Source organism: Lutjanus erythropterus, chromosome 14 (genome assembly GCF_056507025.1).
Source record: "Lutjanus erythropterus isolate fLutEry1 chromosome 14, fLutEry1.hap2, whole genome shotgun sequence".
NCBI classification, from domain to species: Eukaryota; Metazoa; Chordata; class Actinopteri; order Lutjaniformes; family Lutjanidae; genus Lutjanus; species Lutjanus erythropterus.
Window position 1 is genome coordinate 30,188,833 of NC_139330.1, and position 16,203 is coordinate 30,205,035.

At 35.6% G+C, this 16,203-nt stretch overlaps 1 protein-coding gene across 1 annotated transcript; it reads right to left on the bottom strand.

Moving 5' to 3' along the window:
- Positions 1 to 1,064: 1,064 nt before the first annotated feature.
- Positions 1,065 to 12,441, bottom strand: plekha3 (pleckstrin homology domain containing, family A (phosphoinositide binding specific) member 3). The gene is made up of 8 exons (XM_084736496.1): positions 11,650 to 12,441; positions 8,781 to 8,897; positions 8,544 to 8,693; positions 7,453 to 7,574; positions 7,218 to 7,322; positions 6,485 to 6,528; positions 5,058 to 5,152; positions 1,065 to 4,219 (listed from the first exon to the last, which is right to left on the bottom strand). The coding sequence occupies exons 1-8, from the start codon at positions 11,702 to 11,704 to the stop codon at positions 4,110 to 4,112; spliced, it is 798 nt and encodes a 265-aa protein (XP_084592622.1). The 5' UTR covers positions 11,705 to 12,441; the 3' UTR covers positions 1,065 to 4,109.
- Between the last annotated feature and the right edge of the window lie 3,762 nt (positions 12,442 to 16,203).

The window sequence follows — 16,203 nt, forward strand, 5'->3', positions numbered from 1 at the left end:
CTGTTATTCAACACAGTACCTTTTGTCTCTGTAATCCTTTTTTCAGAGCACTAACATTCAAAAAAGGACATTGTTTTAAACTCTAAAGTGCAAAACAACCACATGTTGGGGCAAAGTTACTGTATGTGTTTGGCGCAAGTGAATTTCTCTTTAATAAATGAATGTGAAGTAAAGATGTCTGATTGGTGGAGAATGAAGCAGAAGTGGAATTATAATATTAAAGTGTCTTAAAGGTAATTACAAATGTACTGTAGCTCAAACTTATTTTTGGCATGAAGGAGTGAACTGATGAGTTTACAGGTGAAGGTTCTCCATCAAAAGCATAAGAGACATAAACAAGCGTTCGCAGTTGTTTACTTTGTGTTCAGATGACGTCCTTTGCGTGTGTTGAAACAGCAAAGCATGTCACGAGACAGTGGTGCGCAGACTTAAGGACAGTTCAGCTTATCTGAAGTGAGGTTGTCTGAGTTACTTACTTACTTGTACATGCTCAGTGGAAGCTAAGCAATGTGCTGCTGTGGACAGGATCGGCACCAAAAAAAGAAAAAAATAGCCACCAAAAAAAAGGCTTACCCCACCAAAATTATATTGGTTTAAGTGTACACTATATTTAGAATATTTTCACCACTTTACTTTGTTATAAGAAGGCCTTTTCGATGGGAAGTTGCTGTATGTAGGTAAAGCAGTGAAAGATAAAATGGATATTTTAAATATAGTGTACACATAAATTGATGGATTTTTTTTTTAAGTGGCTAAAATCCATTTTGCTGTTGAGTCTGTCCACAGCCGTACATCGCTTCACTTCCAATAACAGTAGTGTCGACTGCCATCTACTATAGACTTACTATCGATAAGTACCTCACACTACACCAATTCAAATAATCCAAACTATCCCTTTAAAATGTCATTTGTAAAGACAGCAAAGTAGGTTCACAAAGTGTTGATGCCTTTGATTCGCAAGCTGATTGTTAAAATCACAAAAAGGCATCAGTATTCACCATCAGTCAGTTTATCACTTTGTAGCTGAAGAGTGATTTGTCTTACAGAAACCCCAGAAAATGACATGTTCTTCCATGTTTTTATTTAAGAGCTGAATGCAGATTAATTCACTTTAGACAAGCTTCTGTTGTTTTCCTTTGGCAGAGGAAAGTGCAGCGACTCTGAGAAATTTTGCAAACTACCGCGAGTGCAAAAGGCATCATCTGAACTCACCGCTGAACTTCAACCCTTCCAAGTTAATTCATTTAAGCGCTTATTTACGGTGGCCCTGACAGCTCGATACACCATGACTAGAGAATTTATTACAAATACACAGAACTCCATCAAATTAAAGAAACTTCGGAAGCCGAGAACAACCGTGCTCACAAGTTTATTACCTTAAGATAATCCTCTTACTACATATCATGTTTATCATAGATCAGGAGCGCCATGCCAGCATGCATAGATGACATCTTGACAACTGTAGTAACTGATTTAAGCTGAAAATGTCAGCTCAAATCAGTTGGTGCAGCTGATTATTGATCATCAACGCATCAAAAGTTAAAGGAGAAATGTAATTTATCTACTGAGATAAATCATGAAATGACCGAGATGTGTCATCAGAGATTAAGGAAAACATGTTCAGTGGAAATACTCGCTTCACTTGACATGAACGCTACAGGCGGTGTCCCTCTTTGAAATTTTCATACCGGAATAACTGTTTTGTATGTCCGTTTCACATTAGTCAGAGTTCACAATAATGGGGAATTTTTGCTGAATCAGTTAGTGTCTGTTTATGAGTTATAATAAATCATCAATAATCTTGTAGAAGGCGTGGGTTTTTATAATTGTTAAATTGAGCAAAATGTTAATGGAGTTTGGCAGGCAGTGAGGCAGACAGCCAACTGACTCATCGTCCAGAGTGTGTTATTTCAGAACAGTGAGCTTTTTGTTTTCAGAATAACAGGCTGAACTTTACACTGACAGACAACTGACACTTAAACAGCTGATCAACTTACAGTGGAGGACTTGTTGTTATTTGTTATTGTCAAATTATGAAGTTACACGCATCCTGCTCTCCTGTGGAGCTCCTGCAGGATTATAACTATATCAATCTGGACTGATTCAATGTTCAACGATCCAGTATAATCTATACAAGTGAAAATACCGATCTATGTTGTTGTCCTCAAAAAAAGACTTTATTTTGAAATTCCAATGGATTGTCTGTGTCATGAATGTCCCTCTTTTGGTGAACTGACATAAATGTAACCCAGTGAGTTAAATGGCTACACGATATAGTCTATCGATCGCAGGCCCCTGCCGAATCAAATTGAAATTGCATCATGGCAGACTTTGTGATATCAGTATACGATTCTTTAGACAGCGATACGATATTTACTATCATATTGTGATGAAACAACCTATTTAATATACAGTTTATGGCTCCAACTCAATATTTGGACTGCTGTACTTATTTTTGCACATGCATGTGCTGCATATTGCTCCTTCAACATGCATGAAATATTTTAGTCATAACTTACATCATCATTGTCTTTATCAGCTTTCAGCTGCTAGTAAATAAATCTGTCATCTCTTCAGTGGTTGAGTACGTGACCACACTAAATTAGCTACACTGTTCATATGTTGATAAAAGTTTGGGTTCACAGTCAAGAGGTTTTTATAGGGTTTGTGGAGGTTTGAGCAGCTGCTGAATGAACAATAGAATAGTCGTTTTCTAGTGATAAATTATCTTGAAATAATTAACTTGTGATCTCAAAATAATGGCATTAAAAAAAATACAACTACGTCCTGTCTCGGCTTCCACAGAAACGTCTCTTAAGTTTGTTTTATTGTCTAGTCATGGTTTCTTAAGTTGCTCTGCACCGAACTTTCAGGACCACCATACTTTTTTCTTTTCAGGGTCACGTTCGACTGAAAGTCATCACTAAAAGGCAAGAAATACAAACATTAAAAGGCAGTAACTTACACACATTCAGCCTATCTGTTCTGTAGTTTAGAGACTCCGTTCACCCAGCAGAAACAAACACGAGGAGAAACTCCTCAGGCAAAGAGCTGCAGATCAGACTGGAGTCTTGTCTTTTCTCCTCACTCCAGTTTCAAACACCAAAACGCTGCTCAAGCTGAGCATGACCAGCTGAACTGTGGAGAAGAAGCTTCGCTGGACAAGTGAACCATGGCACATTTAATGTAGATCATTACATCTGTGCAAACTTTGGCAGAAACGTGCAGATGTGCCGTTTTTCAGTCTGGATTCGTTCTCAGCTGTGATCAGAATGCTACTGACAACCTCAAAGACAAGAAACTGGCATAAAAAAGGACGGAATTCTTTTTTTTTTTTACCTTTGCTTTCAGCAGGAAAGCACGACTATGGAGGCCTGGAAGAAGAATGTAGATGATGCTTGGCAAGTTTCAAAGTAAAGAAAAAGTTCGGAAAGTTCTTGAGTATGTGGAAAAGGCAAAATATACTGTATGAGAAGATGCTTTTCGTTTTATGGTTCCAGGATGTTCCTATCAAAGCGCCAAAGCTCAGAAGACAACATGACCTCCAAAATTTGACTGGCACATTCTCAGTAGTGAACCCAAGCATCTAATCTGTCCAGAAAACAAGAATTCACAGTTATGTTTAATCACACTGTCCCAGGGAGCTTCCTACTGCGATCACAGTCCTCACCTGGTTGTCACTAAGAAAGTCCAGGTTAACAGTAACTGCAATTTTCATTCACTTCTTTGACACGGTTTTCCAGGCTTTAGGTTTCAATCCTTCTGAATTCACAATGTCTCTGGTTCAAGTCCAGCCGAAGACAGCTGTGAGACCCTTCTTGCTGTCTTTTCTGTCTCTCCAGTGTGTGAAATGTGCAATTAAAACACGTAAAGACGACAGCCAGAAAGGAAAAAATGAATATTACTCCAAAGTGCACATGTTTGGCAATTAGCTGACTTCAGAGAAAAAGAACGAGAAGGACAATCCAAGAGGAGGTCAGATGTCGTTCAGCTCTTCCTTGGTTTAATGAAGATCCTGTCAATATCTCGACTGGAGGCAGTCACAGTCACTGATATTGATCTCGTGTTCTCGCGGAGTCCAGCAGGTTTTTTGGAAGGACGTCAGGTCCTCAGATGGACAGGTCAGTGTCTGTGTCAGTGGGTGTGGTTTTTGGGCTCGCGCTGCCTCCTCTCTCCTCAGGAATGGAGGACGAGTCACCGTTGAGACCAGGCAACACACCTGGAACACACTCAGAGTAAATACTTGAAAGAATACATAACCTATTTCTAGTAATCTCGGTCATTTAACCATCTTAATTCTATGTGATTCTCTTCCTTATTTTAGTGTTTACTCACAAACTACTTTATTCTGCCCAGGATCGTTTTCCCTTCAGATCTCTTTTCTACATACACCAGACGGATCTGTTGACTTTCCTCATCAGCAGGATGTTTTGTAAAGTGACACAAAAAACCAAACTTGCTCATCCAGAATGCTGCTGGCAGAGTAACACCAAGAAAGTGGAGCACATTACACTGGTGTTTAAATCACTGCACTGGCTTCCTGTGTGTCAAAGGATTTTAAAATCTTATTACTTGTCTATAAAGCACTAAATGGTCGTGGGTCTAAATACATCTGATTTACTTGTACATTATGAAGCACCCAGATGCCTCAGATCACCTTTAACACGTTTCCTCAGTGTTTCCAGGATCAAAACCAAGCAAGGTGAAGCAGAATTTAGTTTCTCTGCTCCCCAACTGTGGAACAAACTTCAGGAATACCTGAGATCAGCTGAAACTGTCAGCTCATTTAAGTCAGGGCTTAAAACATCATTGTTTACTGCAGCTTTCCACTAAAATAGACACACAACTTCCTCTTAAGATAATCTGTAGCTGTTTTTGTCTTTTAAATGCAATTTCTGTAATGTTGCAACTATTTACTGGCTTACCTTTAGCTTTTGTTTTTATGATCTCAAATGCAATTTTAACATTTTATTTTAATGTATTTCTATGCTCCTGTAAAGCACTTTGAATTGCCTTGTGTCTGAATGGTGCTATATAAATAAAGTGCATTGTCTTACGTTCAGTATCATAAACAGAGCTGTCAGAACACGTCCGGTTCCTGCGCTGAGTTGACCTTTGACCTCCACTCAAGTACTCCTTAAGCACACCTGACCTGAGGTAAAGAAAGATAAGAATGATTAAAACTCAAATAGGAAGCGTCCTCGCCTCACTCAATGTAATCAATAATCATTACAGTAATAAATAACAGAAAGAAACATGACCAATGTTTTTACTGTGTCCAAATAAGTATATGAACACATTTCGGCTGCAACTGAGTTGAAGTTTATCTCCCATCTTCTTATTTGCAGATGTGTAAGTCTTCTGCACAGGATAAAGATCATCTACATCTTTTGTTTTGGATTAAATTGTGTTAAAAATGTTTTTTGTCTTTGCTTGTCTGCCCCTTTGTTCCAGATCTCAGAAAAAAAAAAACATTTGATTTTGTAAGGAAAAGCAAAGGAGGAGATATTTGGTCCCTCTGCAGAGATAAAGGTCAGCATTTGCACCTGTTTTATCCTCCTCCAAAGAGATAAAAGTTATCAGTGATAAATGAAAGCGCTGCAATGTCTCTAAAAAGTTCTCAGAAACTTTTGTTAAATCTACTCACAGGCAACAAGATAAACAAGCTTTGGATCTGCCTTGTCCTTTATTCAGCATTTTCAGTTCAAGAGTTGCAACCATATCGTATTTCTCAATCACCTGACCTTCACAGTCTCACAGCTGATGAGGAATCAGACTAAGAACAGTCATCACCATAACCTTGGAGGATATTCCACTTGTTTTGACTGTCATAAGACTTCTGAAGCCTCATATGAACTGCAGATAAACTTTGGAAATGAATGTCACTAATCACAAGTGATCTTTTAATGGCTGTTATGAACAGAAGGAATTATTACAACATGTAAAACCAGTTTCAGTGTTAATATGAACGACAGACTGTTGTTTTAAGACAGGCTTGAGAAAATGTGGACCCATCCTTTAAGGCTGACACTAATTGTTAAGTGTAGTCTGAGGTATCCATGGTGTTGTAATGCTGCCCCCTAGAGGCCACACTTAATAGTGATTCATGAATTCAGTAAACGGGACATCCCAGCAGTTGAGCACAATCAGTGTGCATAAAATTTTGATCTTTTTCTGTTTTTATTTGGACACAAAGTTGGTTAGGAGGTTGATCTTAAAGCAGGTTTAACAGGGAGTAATATCTAATGGAAGTTAAATACAAATCTTTTAGTCTGTCTATTAATTTGAGGTAATGCCACCATGTCAGCTCTTTTTTTTTTTTTGACTATTTACATAATTTTTTGTAAAATGTCTGTTTTGTAAAGCACTTCGTGCTGCATCTTTGCTATACAGATAAAGTTATTATTATTATTACTGATGAGCAGAAGTAAGAGACAAATAGAGATATAAAAGAGAGATAAAATATGCATGTGTTTTAACTCACCTGTCAAAGCTGTATGTTCCAGGGTGACTGATTGACCTCTTCATCTGGACAGACAGAAGACATGACCTGTTTTAGTTTTATGACACACTTAGAGTGAATAAATATATGCATTTAATAAAAACAACTGGAAAAAAAAACTAAATGTGTGTCTATGTGGTGAGTTGCCTACAGCTCCACAGCTAATTAACTTTTGTTTCTTCTAAATAACTGGATGTCATTTATTTCCTCCAATCATTTTATAATGCAAAACAATTTAATTTGATTTATTTTTAGTATTTTTGGGATTGTTTTCTTGTAGAGTCTATGAAAAATTAACAAATATTAAGAAACAACAACAAAACAAACAAAAAAGACATTTGGGAGTTAAATCATAGCAATGCATCACATTCTATAACATCATCACTATTTAAGAATTTAATGCAGAGTTAATGCACTTAGTTACATTCCACCTGTGAAAACTGAACGTCATTCAAGGAGCACTGGAGTTCACTTGGCTTTCCTGGACAGTAAAAATGACTTAAAATGGTTTAATAAAAAGCAGAAATGTGTTTAAAATATAAAGTAAAAAAAATATTAATTGCATATTTCAACAATAACATTTTGACTGCAGGCCCCTCTATGGTTAATTTTACCACACTGAAAAAATGTCAATATGTTTCTTTTTGTCCAGTGTCACCTAAACGTATCTCTTTAGACTCATTTTACTCGAATAAGTAGGAGAAAGTGTAAATACCCTTTCAGGAGGTCGGAGGTCAGGGGTCAGACTCTGGTTGGCCAGCGTCATACACTCCTCTAATGTCCTGATGAAAGTTGCACAGGTCGCACTGAGGAGAGACGCCTGCAGAGAAATATTAATAATAAACTGTAACTGTAACTGCATCACTCACACTCAGTACACGTGTTACGGAAGTCCTCTGAAAGACATGAAAGTCCCAAAATTAATTTGGACAAAACAGAGCATGTGTTACCTCTGAGGTGGGCGTGACCTCTGTGTCTGCAGTGTGCTGTGACTGGATCGTTTGGACCTGCTGGACGAGGAGGTCACAGTACAGACGGAGCTCAGACATCTTTGTCTTCAGACAGTCGGGACCTGAGGACATACACACGCATGTACACACACACACACACACACACACAATGTTGAGATCTTTTTTAAAAAGGTCACAATGAGCTAAATATACAGTCAGAAATACTCAGTGAGTCATAAACACTTTCCTTTCTTTTGAATCTTTTATTAGACTTCAGACAGTATCCCAGTTATGTAAGCAGCAGCAAAGTGTCATTTTCACTTCTCTATTAGTTAAAAGTAATAAGCAGCATAAGATGCTAAAAATAATGTGTGTGTGTCACAAAACTTCCTACAGATTTTTCACATTAAAGGTCTTACAGCGTTCCTTTTGTTGTTAGACTGTTGAATTTATCTTTATCTGTACTACTGGTCTGCATTTAAATACCAGCTTCTATATGAGTATTTATGGCAAATACCACTTTAACACACAGTGTACAGTGTGACACGATTGATTTATCCTACCTGTGTTTTTTTTAACTGTTAAAATTAGCTACTCACACTAAAATTATTCTTTTTTTATGAGCGTTAAAAATGGAAACATGCTTTTGCTTTATAACTTGGCTCACACTGTATTTGTGAATGTATGAAGTTTTTGATGAAAAGCAAACTACCTTCATACAATAAAGCACTATTATAAGGACAAATTCAAAAAGACATCACTAGCTAAACTGTCTTCCAACAGTTATTTGATTAGTGTACTTTTCCCCTGACAAAATTACTTAGCATGTTATGTTAAAATTGGTGTTATTGCCTGGTTGACTTTATTCATCTTTAGTATTATTTATTGTATGTTTTTTCTTGTCTCATGCTGTTTGAGGATTGTGTTGTTGGGTTTTTTCTATGATGTGGTTTTGTGTTGTTGATCTGAAATTTCAGTAATCTTGAAATCATGGAGGAAAAAAAAAGTACTTTTCCCACACAGAGAGCTTCAGAAAGAGGAACAAATACAGATGTGTCAGAAGGACAGATTTGCATACAAACTGTGTGTACCTTTGTTTTTATGACTGTCCAGAGTTCCAGCTTTAGAGGAGCCTAACGCCACCAGCCACCTCTGTCTCTCTGCAGCATTCACAGCTCGGACGTAGAAATGCTGCTCGCCGGGGATGATCAACTCCAGACGTGTCGGATCTGTCGGATGAACTGAAATACAAAATGTAAACTGTGTTTACCTTCATAGCACAATGAGTGAGAACAGGTGATACCAAGCATTTTAAACAGCGGTCTAACCTTTAATATCACAGACAGACATCTTGATGGATCCTTTGCTTCCTTTACCAACGTCGTCCTCGCTGTCGTAGTAAGAGATGACTCCATTCTCTAAGACGAACCAGCGTGGCTGCCAGCCTGAGAACAGACAAAACACCTCAAAACCTTAATAACATTTGTGTGGATTTGAGTGGAGGTTTTATTGTTCAAAAGAGCAACCATAGTGTACATTTCATTGTCTATTACTCTGCACATTCTTTTATCAATTCACTGATTAATTATTTTGTTGATACAGTTTCAGAAAATTGTGAAATATGCTCATCATATTTCCTAAATTGAAACAAACTGCTCCAAACACACAAGCTCATCACCACAAACAAGAAACAAGAACTATGGAAAATTGGCATTATGGCTTGAAAAATGACTTAAAAGATTTAGCTTATTGATTACCAAAAAATGTATTCAGTTCTACATTTTCCCATACTGCAACTCAATAGTGTTTTTTCATTAGGTTTTCCCTGACCAGTAAACACAAATATCTTCCAAACTCCGCACCTCCAGTTTAATGCAGACTTTCTGTTTAAAAGAAAATAAAACTACAACAACACACACAAAAGAAAAAACCCACACAGATTCCAAGCTGATATTACCATGATAACATCATCAGGGGTTATTTGACAAAGCTCCTCAGGATCAGAGACAAAGAAAATAGAAAGTCAACTGTAAAATGAACAGGATCACAATGTCATGTTATGATTTCCCATAAGAAACTTATTTAATGTTAGATAATATTACATATATTACAATATGTGCCAGTCCTACAGTTAGTGTGATTTTCCTAATTTTGTGGCAGTGCAAAAGTAACACCTGACTCATGTAACTGAATCTTCATCTAAAGGAGGAACAAGAGAAGACAAACTTTTACTGACATTAAGACTAATTTTATGTAAAGATATTTACTGCAGTATACAATGCAATGATGTGCATTTGATGTTTTTATGTTGTTTTAATCATGGTGTTTATGTCATTCATTTTTTTTGCCACCATGTCCCAAAAAACAGCTGATTTCACAAGCTGATGCCACTGGCAAAAGCTGGTCTTCCTGTGGTCCGAAATCCAGTGCATCATTCAGATATGCAAAATCATACTTATTTTTACACTGTGTTCATCACATGTGCCCCTCTCAGTGTGGTAAGTTCATGAAGTGGATGTTTAAATTTTCTTAAATATTCATTCTAATATGCTTTCATTTGTGACTCTGTTTACCCAGTGAGTGGAGCGTTGTTTTAGGTTGGATTAGCCTTAGAATTAGTCTCACAAATTAGGATTAGGGGCCAACATGAGCAAACAAGAACAAGACATTATTTATAACCAACACTGGACTACTGATCAGCTGATTACGTAATGCATTCATAAACGGAATTTGAACAAGGATTTGCTGTTAGATTGATGTATATAAAGGGGGCAACTATTACAATAATTAATGGAAAAGGTCACATGATTTTTTTCTCTAGTGAACTGACTGTTTAAGTTACTGCATCTGATAATTTCACTAACCAATGACTGATGAACCAGCCAACAAGACTTTGGGCAATCTAGTAAAATTGAATTGATCTAGTATCAAATAAAAATCTGAAATATAACAGATTATTTTTAGAATTGCCCTCCACGTTATTTGATATTCAAATGCAAGGCCTTTACGTCTGTCATAGGCTATGTAATGTTGTCAGAGAATATGCTATATGTTGCTAGGGAATGATTGAGGTGATTTGATTTGAGCGTTTCACCTTTGATTGAGGTGGAGAAAACACATTTGGCATTGTCTGGGAGAAGCATGTTTTTTTTAAAATAATGCTTAATTGATTATTAATGTTACCAATGACTGATTAAGGAATGCACTTACAATTTGCAACCCTTGATTAGTAGAATAAATGCTTCTGCTTAAAAATGCAACTGTGCAAGCCCTTCTCTGCTGATAACTATGGGAGTTTATGATGCATACATACTACATACATACTCTGTGCACATTTTGATGCAGATGATCATATAGGTGAGCAATAGTTTGCTACTTGCCCAAACGATGCTTCATCTCAGCTACTTTTAGCTTTATAGTTGATTATGTGGCAGTTGATGTTTTCCACTTTATTGCATTATTTTTGTATAAGTCAGATCTCACTTCCTTGTGCAATAAAAGCTGGTGAATAGTCACACTGTTCACATGACACATGGAGTTATTAGAGTCACAACTAGTGCGCATTTTGTCCTCTACCATTATTTATAGACATGCAATGCTGCCATCATTAAGGTCAAATGCCACTGTAGTCCCTGTTGCTGGGGGCTGCTTTTCTGTCTACTGTCAATAGACTATGTGTCTCTAGAATTGTGAGTTGTTGTCAATTTTCCTGTCAGAAACATGTATATTCAATGCTATATCATTAGCAATCACGCACTAAAATCATTTTAAAATTAATATTTTGTATCAAATTATATATCTCTTTTAGCACATAACCATGCAACAAGCACACAAATACACATATATGTGCCTTTTCTTGTAAAATTATTGGCTCACATTTGCGTGACAAAATATTAATTTTAAAATGATTTTCTGGCTTTATTTCGCAATAGTGACCTGCTCACATGATACATGATATTGTTAGCTTTAATAAATAAACTGTCAGTCAACCCAAGCAGTGACATGGCAAATATATGTCATGTCACATCCTTATAACAATAGTATTATCATGTTTGCTACGTTTAACTTAATTTGTCAAGCTATTAGCACTGTTGGCTAACACAAAGAACGGCGTTCATTAGTCAGTCACTGTATCTGCTGCTAGCTACACTGACAATTAGCTAAAACAGCTGTTAGACAGACAGACAGAAGACTCACCTGTCATGTAATTTGTCCATTTGTACAGAATCCCCTCCATGGTGTCACTTAACATCGGCTAATGTAGCCTGTTAGCTCGGCAGGCTAAGCTACCTCACGCTCGCTGTAACGTTAGCTTAGCTCTGTGTCTCTTTCTCTCCAGTGACAGCGGGTTAGAAAATAACCCTCATCGTGAGACGCTGGTTGTCTAAAAACGTGTGAAGTGTCTTTGTTTTGTGAGAGTTGAGTGGCGGTGTTGGCAGGATTGTGTCATATTGAGGGTTTGCTTGTGCTGAGCTGTTGAGAAGCTGTTAAACTGCCCAGCTAACTTGTGGGCAGTCAGCTGATGGAGAAAAATGTCAACAAAACAGCAGCTGCTCTACGGATGCCTGCTGGGAACAATTCACAAGGACAATGTTTGATAGGTACACTAATTAAGACGCGCTGATTCTATTCTTAGGAGGAATTCAGGTCCTCTGTCCATGCATCCTAGATTGTTTTGGTGTGACTGTGTCCACAACCAGAAACTGTGCTGTCATTCTATTAAAATTTCCCTTTGATTACGAACATAAATGATCATATAATGTTTTCAGCCAATATAATGCCGTTAAAGTAAAGTCTAACTCCTTACCTTTCTAGCAGTATAACGTTTTAACAATTTACTTTAGCCCTGTTTTTACCAAAGTCGCTAAAACTGCGCTATCGCTGATGTTTTAGCTGTGCGCTACCCTTGCCCTCATTCAGACACCCATGTTTCCTCACTGTAATCACTGACAATAAGTGAGTTTTAGGTCGAGTGTAAATTGGCCAAACTAACAGCATACTGTCGACACATCCGGCACAGTACTTCCTTCCTTCAAAATAAAATAGCATGCTCAAGCAACTCCAAACTATGCAGTAAAAGCTGCTTAATTTCCATTTCGAGTTTATACCACCACCTGCTGGATGTTTTGTTAAACCCTCCTCAAAATATCTGCTGTTGCATTAAATTTACAATTCTATACACATATGTATATATAACAATTACTCACACTGCATATATGTGTATATATAAACTCAAACCTTAATGCATAAAATAGTCATTTTTGCAAAAGACAAATGATCAGAGAAAATCATTTAAAAGTTCATGTAATAATTTATTTAAAAATAAAAAAAAAACTAAAAACAAAAACAAAACATGAAGAAATAAAATTAATTTTCAATTCAGTATAATGTTATGCCATACTATCAGATGTTGTTATAATGTGTCATAGTATAGTATGACATTATGTGTCATACTATAGTATGGTGTTATGCCATAGTATAGTATTATGTTATAATTTGTCATAGAATAGTATGGCAATATAATGTGTCATAGTATAGTATGGTCTTATAATGTCTCATAGTATAGTATAATGTTATGCCATAGCATAGGATGATGTTATAATGTATCATAGTATAGCATGATGTTATATGTGTCATATTATGGTATGACATTATAATGTGTAATAGTATAGTATGGTATCATGCCATAGTAAAGTATGTTGTTATAATGTGTCATGGTATAATATTATGTTATGCCATAGTATAGTATGATGTTATAATGTGTCATAGTATAGTATGACATAATAATATGTCATAGTATAGTATGATGTTATGCCATAGTATAGTATGATGTCATAATATAACATGTCATAATATAGTATGATGTTATAATGTGTCATGACATTATAATGTGCCATTCTATAGTATGGTGTTATGCCATAGTATAGTATTATGTTATAATTTGTCATAGAATAGTATGGCGATATAACATGTTATAGAATAGTATGATGTTGTCTAATAGTATAGTATAGTGTTATAATGTCTCATAGTATAGTATAATGTTATGCCATAGCATAGGATGATGTTATAATGTGTCATAGTATAACATGATGTTATAATGTGTGATATTATAGTATGACGTTATAATGTGTAATAGTATAGTATGATGTCATGCCATACAATAGTATGTTGTTATAATGTGTCATGGTATAATATTATGTTATGGCATAGTATAGTATGACATTAAAATATGTCATAATATAGTATGTTATTCTATAGTACAGTATGATGTTATAATGTGTCATAGTATAGTATGGCGTTATAATGTGTCATAGTATAGTATGATATGATGCCATAGTATAGTATGATGTAGTGATGTGTTGGTCGCGAATGATTTGGCTCTTAGAGCCGGCTCTTTGAAGTGAACAACGGGAGCCGGCTCTTGATTGCGAGCCAATTTGTTTTTTCTCCTCTTTTTTTCCTGTTAAAGCCGCACATGATTGGTTAAGATGTGTGTCCACACTAAGTAGAAGGAGGGGAGGGGTTACAGACACACAGCACAGTGAGCACACAAACAGGACGGAGGGAGACGAGAGAGAACATGTGCTACAGACAGAGACAACATGCTGGAAAGGTGAGAAAATGGGCTCGTTCGAGACGAACTGCACCTCGCCCAGAAAATAGACGAGATCAGGTGGCGGCTGTAGGAGATCGTGACGAAAATCTGCAGTCAAGTCAGACAGTTTTCAACAGACTTAAGAGAGAATAGAGGAAGAGACACTTACATCCTGTTAGATCACCTGTAGGTTACCTGTAGTGTCCAGACCACGTTCATAGCTGAAGAATTCAAGTGTGGTCTTTATCGCTGATTGAAGTTAAAATAGAAGAGATCCTCCTACTGTCATATATAACATCTGTTCTTTTATCTGCCTTGTAAAGCACTTTGTAACTGTTACTCTGATAAGTCATATATATAACCTTTATTATTATCAAACACAAAATATCTGCTTGTTGACAGATTAAAATGGTATTGCACAACAGAAGACTGATATATTCAGCTTTAAATATTACAGTTACACAGAAAATTTGTATTTTATACAATATGTGGTGTTGTCAATGACAAAATTAAGCACTCTGCTGAATTTCCTCCATGTTGAGTATGTTAAGTATATAAATAAAGCCAGAAAATTAATAAACATTTGATATAATGTATGTTTTTTACATTAGTAATTTAATTTACGCACAATTTTACATTATTTTTGGTAATAATTTAAGCAACAAAAATATCCGAGGAGCCACTTGGGAGCTGAGAGAGCCAGCTCTTTTTAGTGAGTCGAGTCAAAAGAATCAGCTCTCTAAAAAGAGCCGGAATTCCCATCACTAGTATGATGTTATAATGTTATAATGTGTCATGGTATATATGTAATGCCATAGTATATGTTATAATATGTAATTGTAGTCTGACTTTATAATATGTCATAGTGTAGTATAATGTTATATGTCATAATATGGTATGATGTTATAATGTGACATAGTATAGTATGATTTCATAATGTGTCATAGTATAGTATGATGTTACAATCTGTCATAGTATAGTACGATGTTATGCCATAGTATAGCATGATGTCAAGATACACTGTGTCACAGTATAGTATGACGTTACAATTTCTCTTGGTATGATATGAAGTTATGCCCTAGTATAATGTGATGTTATAATGTGTCATAGTATACTATGATGTTATAATTTGTCATAGAATAGAATAATGTTATAATGTGAAATGGTATAGTATGACGTTATAATGTGTCATTGTATCATTGTATGATTTATAATTTTTCTTAGTATGATATGAAGTTATGCCATATTATAGTATGATGTCATATGACTTTACACCATAGTGTAGTATGATGTTATAGTGTGTCATAGTAAAGTATGATGTTATAATATGTTATAGTATAGTATGACATTTTAATGTGTCATAGTATAGTATGATGTTATGCCTGCCATAATGTGATGTTGTAATGTCTCTTAGTACAGTATAAAGTTATGTCTCATAGTATAGTATAATGTTATGACATAGTATAGTATGATGTTACAATGTGTCATAGTATAGTATGATGTAATGTGTCATAGTATGGTATGATGTTATAATATGTCATAGTATAGTATGATGTTATAATGTGTCATAGTACAGTATAACATTGTAATGTGTCATAGTATAATATGATATTTTAATGTCTCATAGTATGGTATGGTGTTATAGTGTCTCATGGTGTAGTATAATGTAATGCTATAGTATAGTATGATGTCATATGATGTCACACCTTGGGGTAGTATGATGTTATAATGCGTCATACTATAATAGGATGTTATAATATGTCATAGCATAGTATGATGTTATAATATGTTATAATATAGTATAATGTTATAATATGTCATAGTGTAGTATTACGATTTAATATTACATACTATAGTATGATGTTACAATTTCTGTTGGTATGATATGAAGTTACGCCCTAGTATATTATGATGTTATAGTGTGTCATAGTATAGCATGATGTTATAATTTGTCATAGAATAGTATGATGTTATAATGTGACATTGTAGTATGACATTATAATGTGTAATAATATAGTATGGCATTATAATTTGTCATAGTATGATATGAAAATATGCCTTATAGTATGAAGTTATAATGTGTCATAGGAAAGTGTGATGTTATAATATGATTTAGTATAGTATAATGTTATGCCATAATACCAAAGTGTAGTATG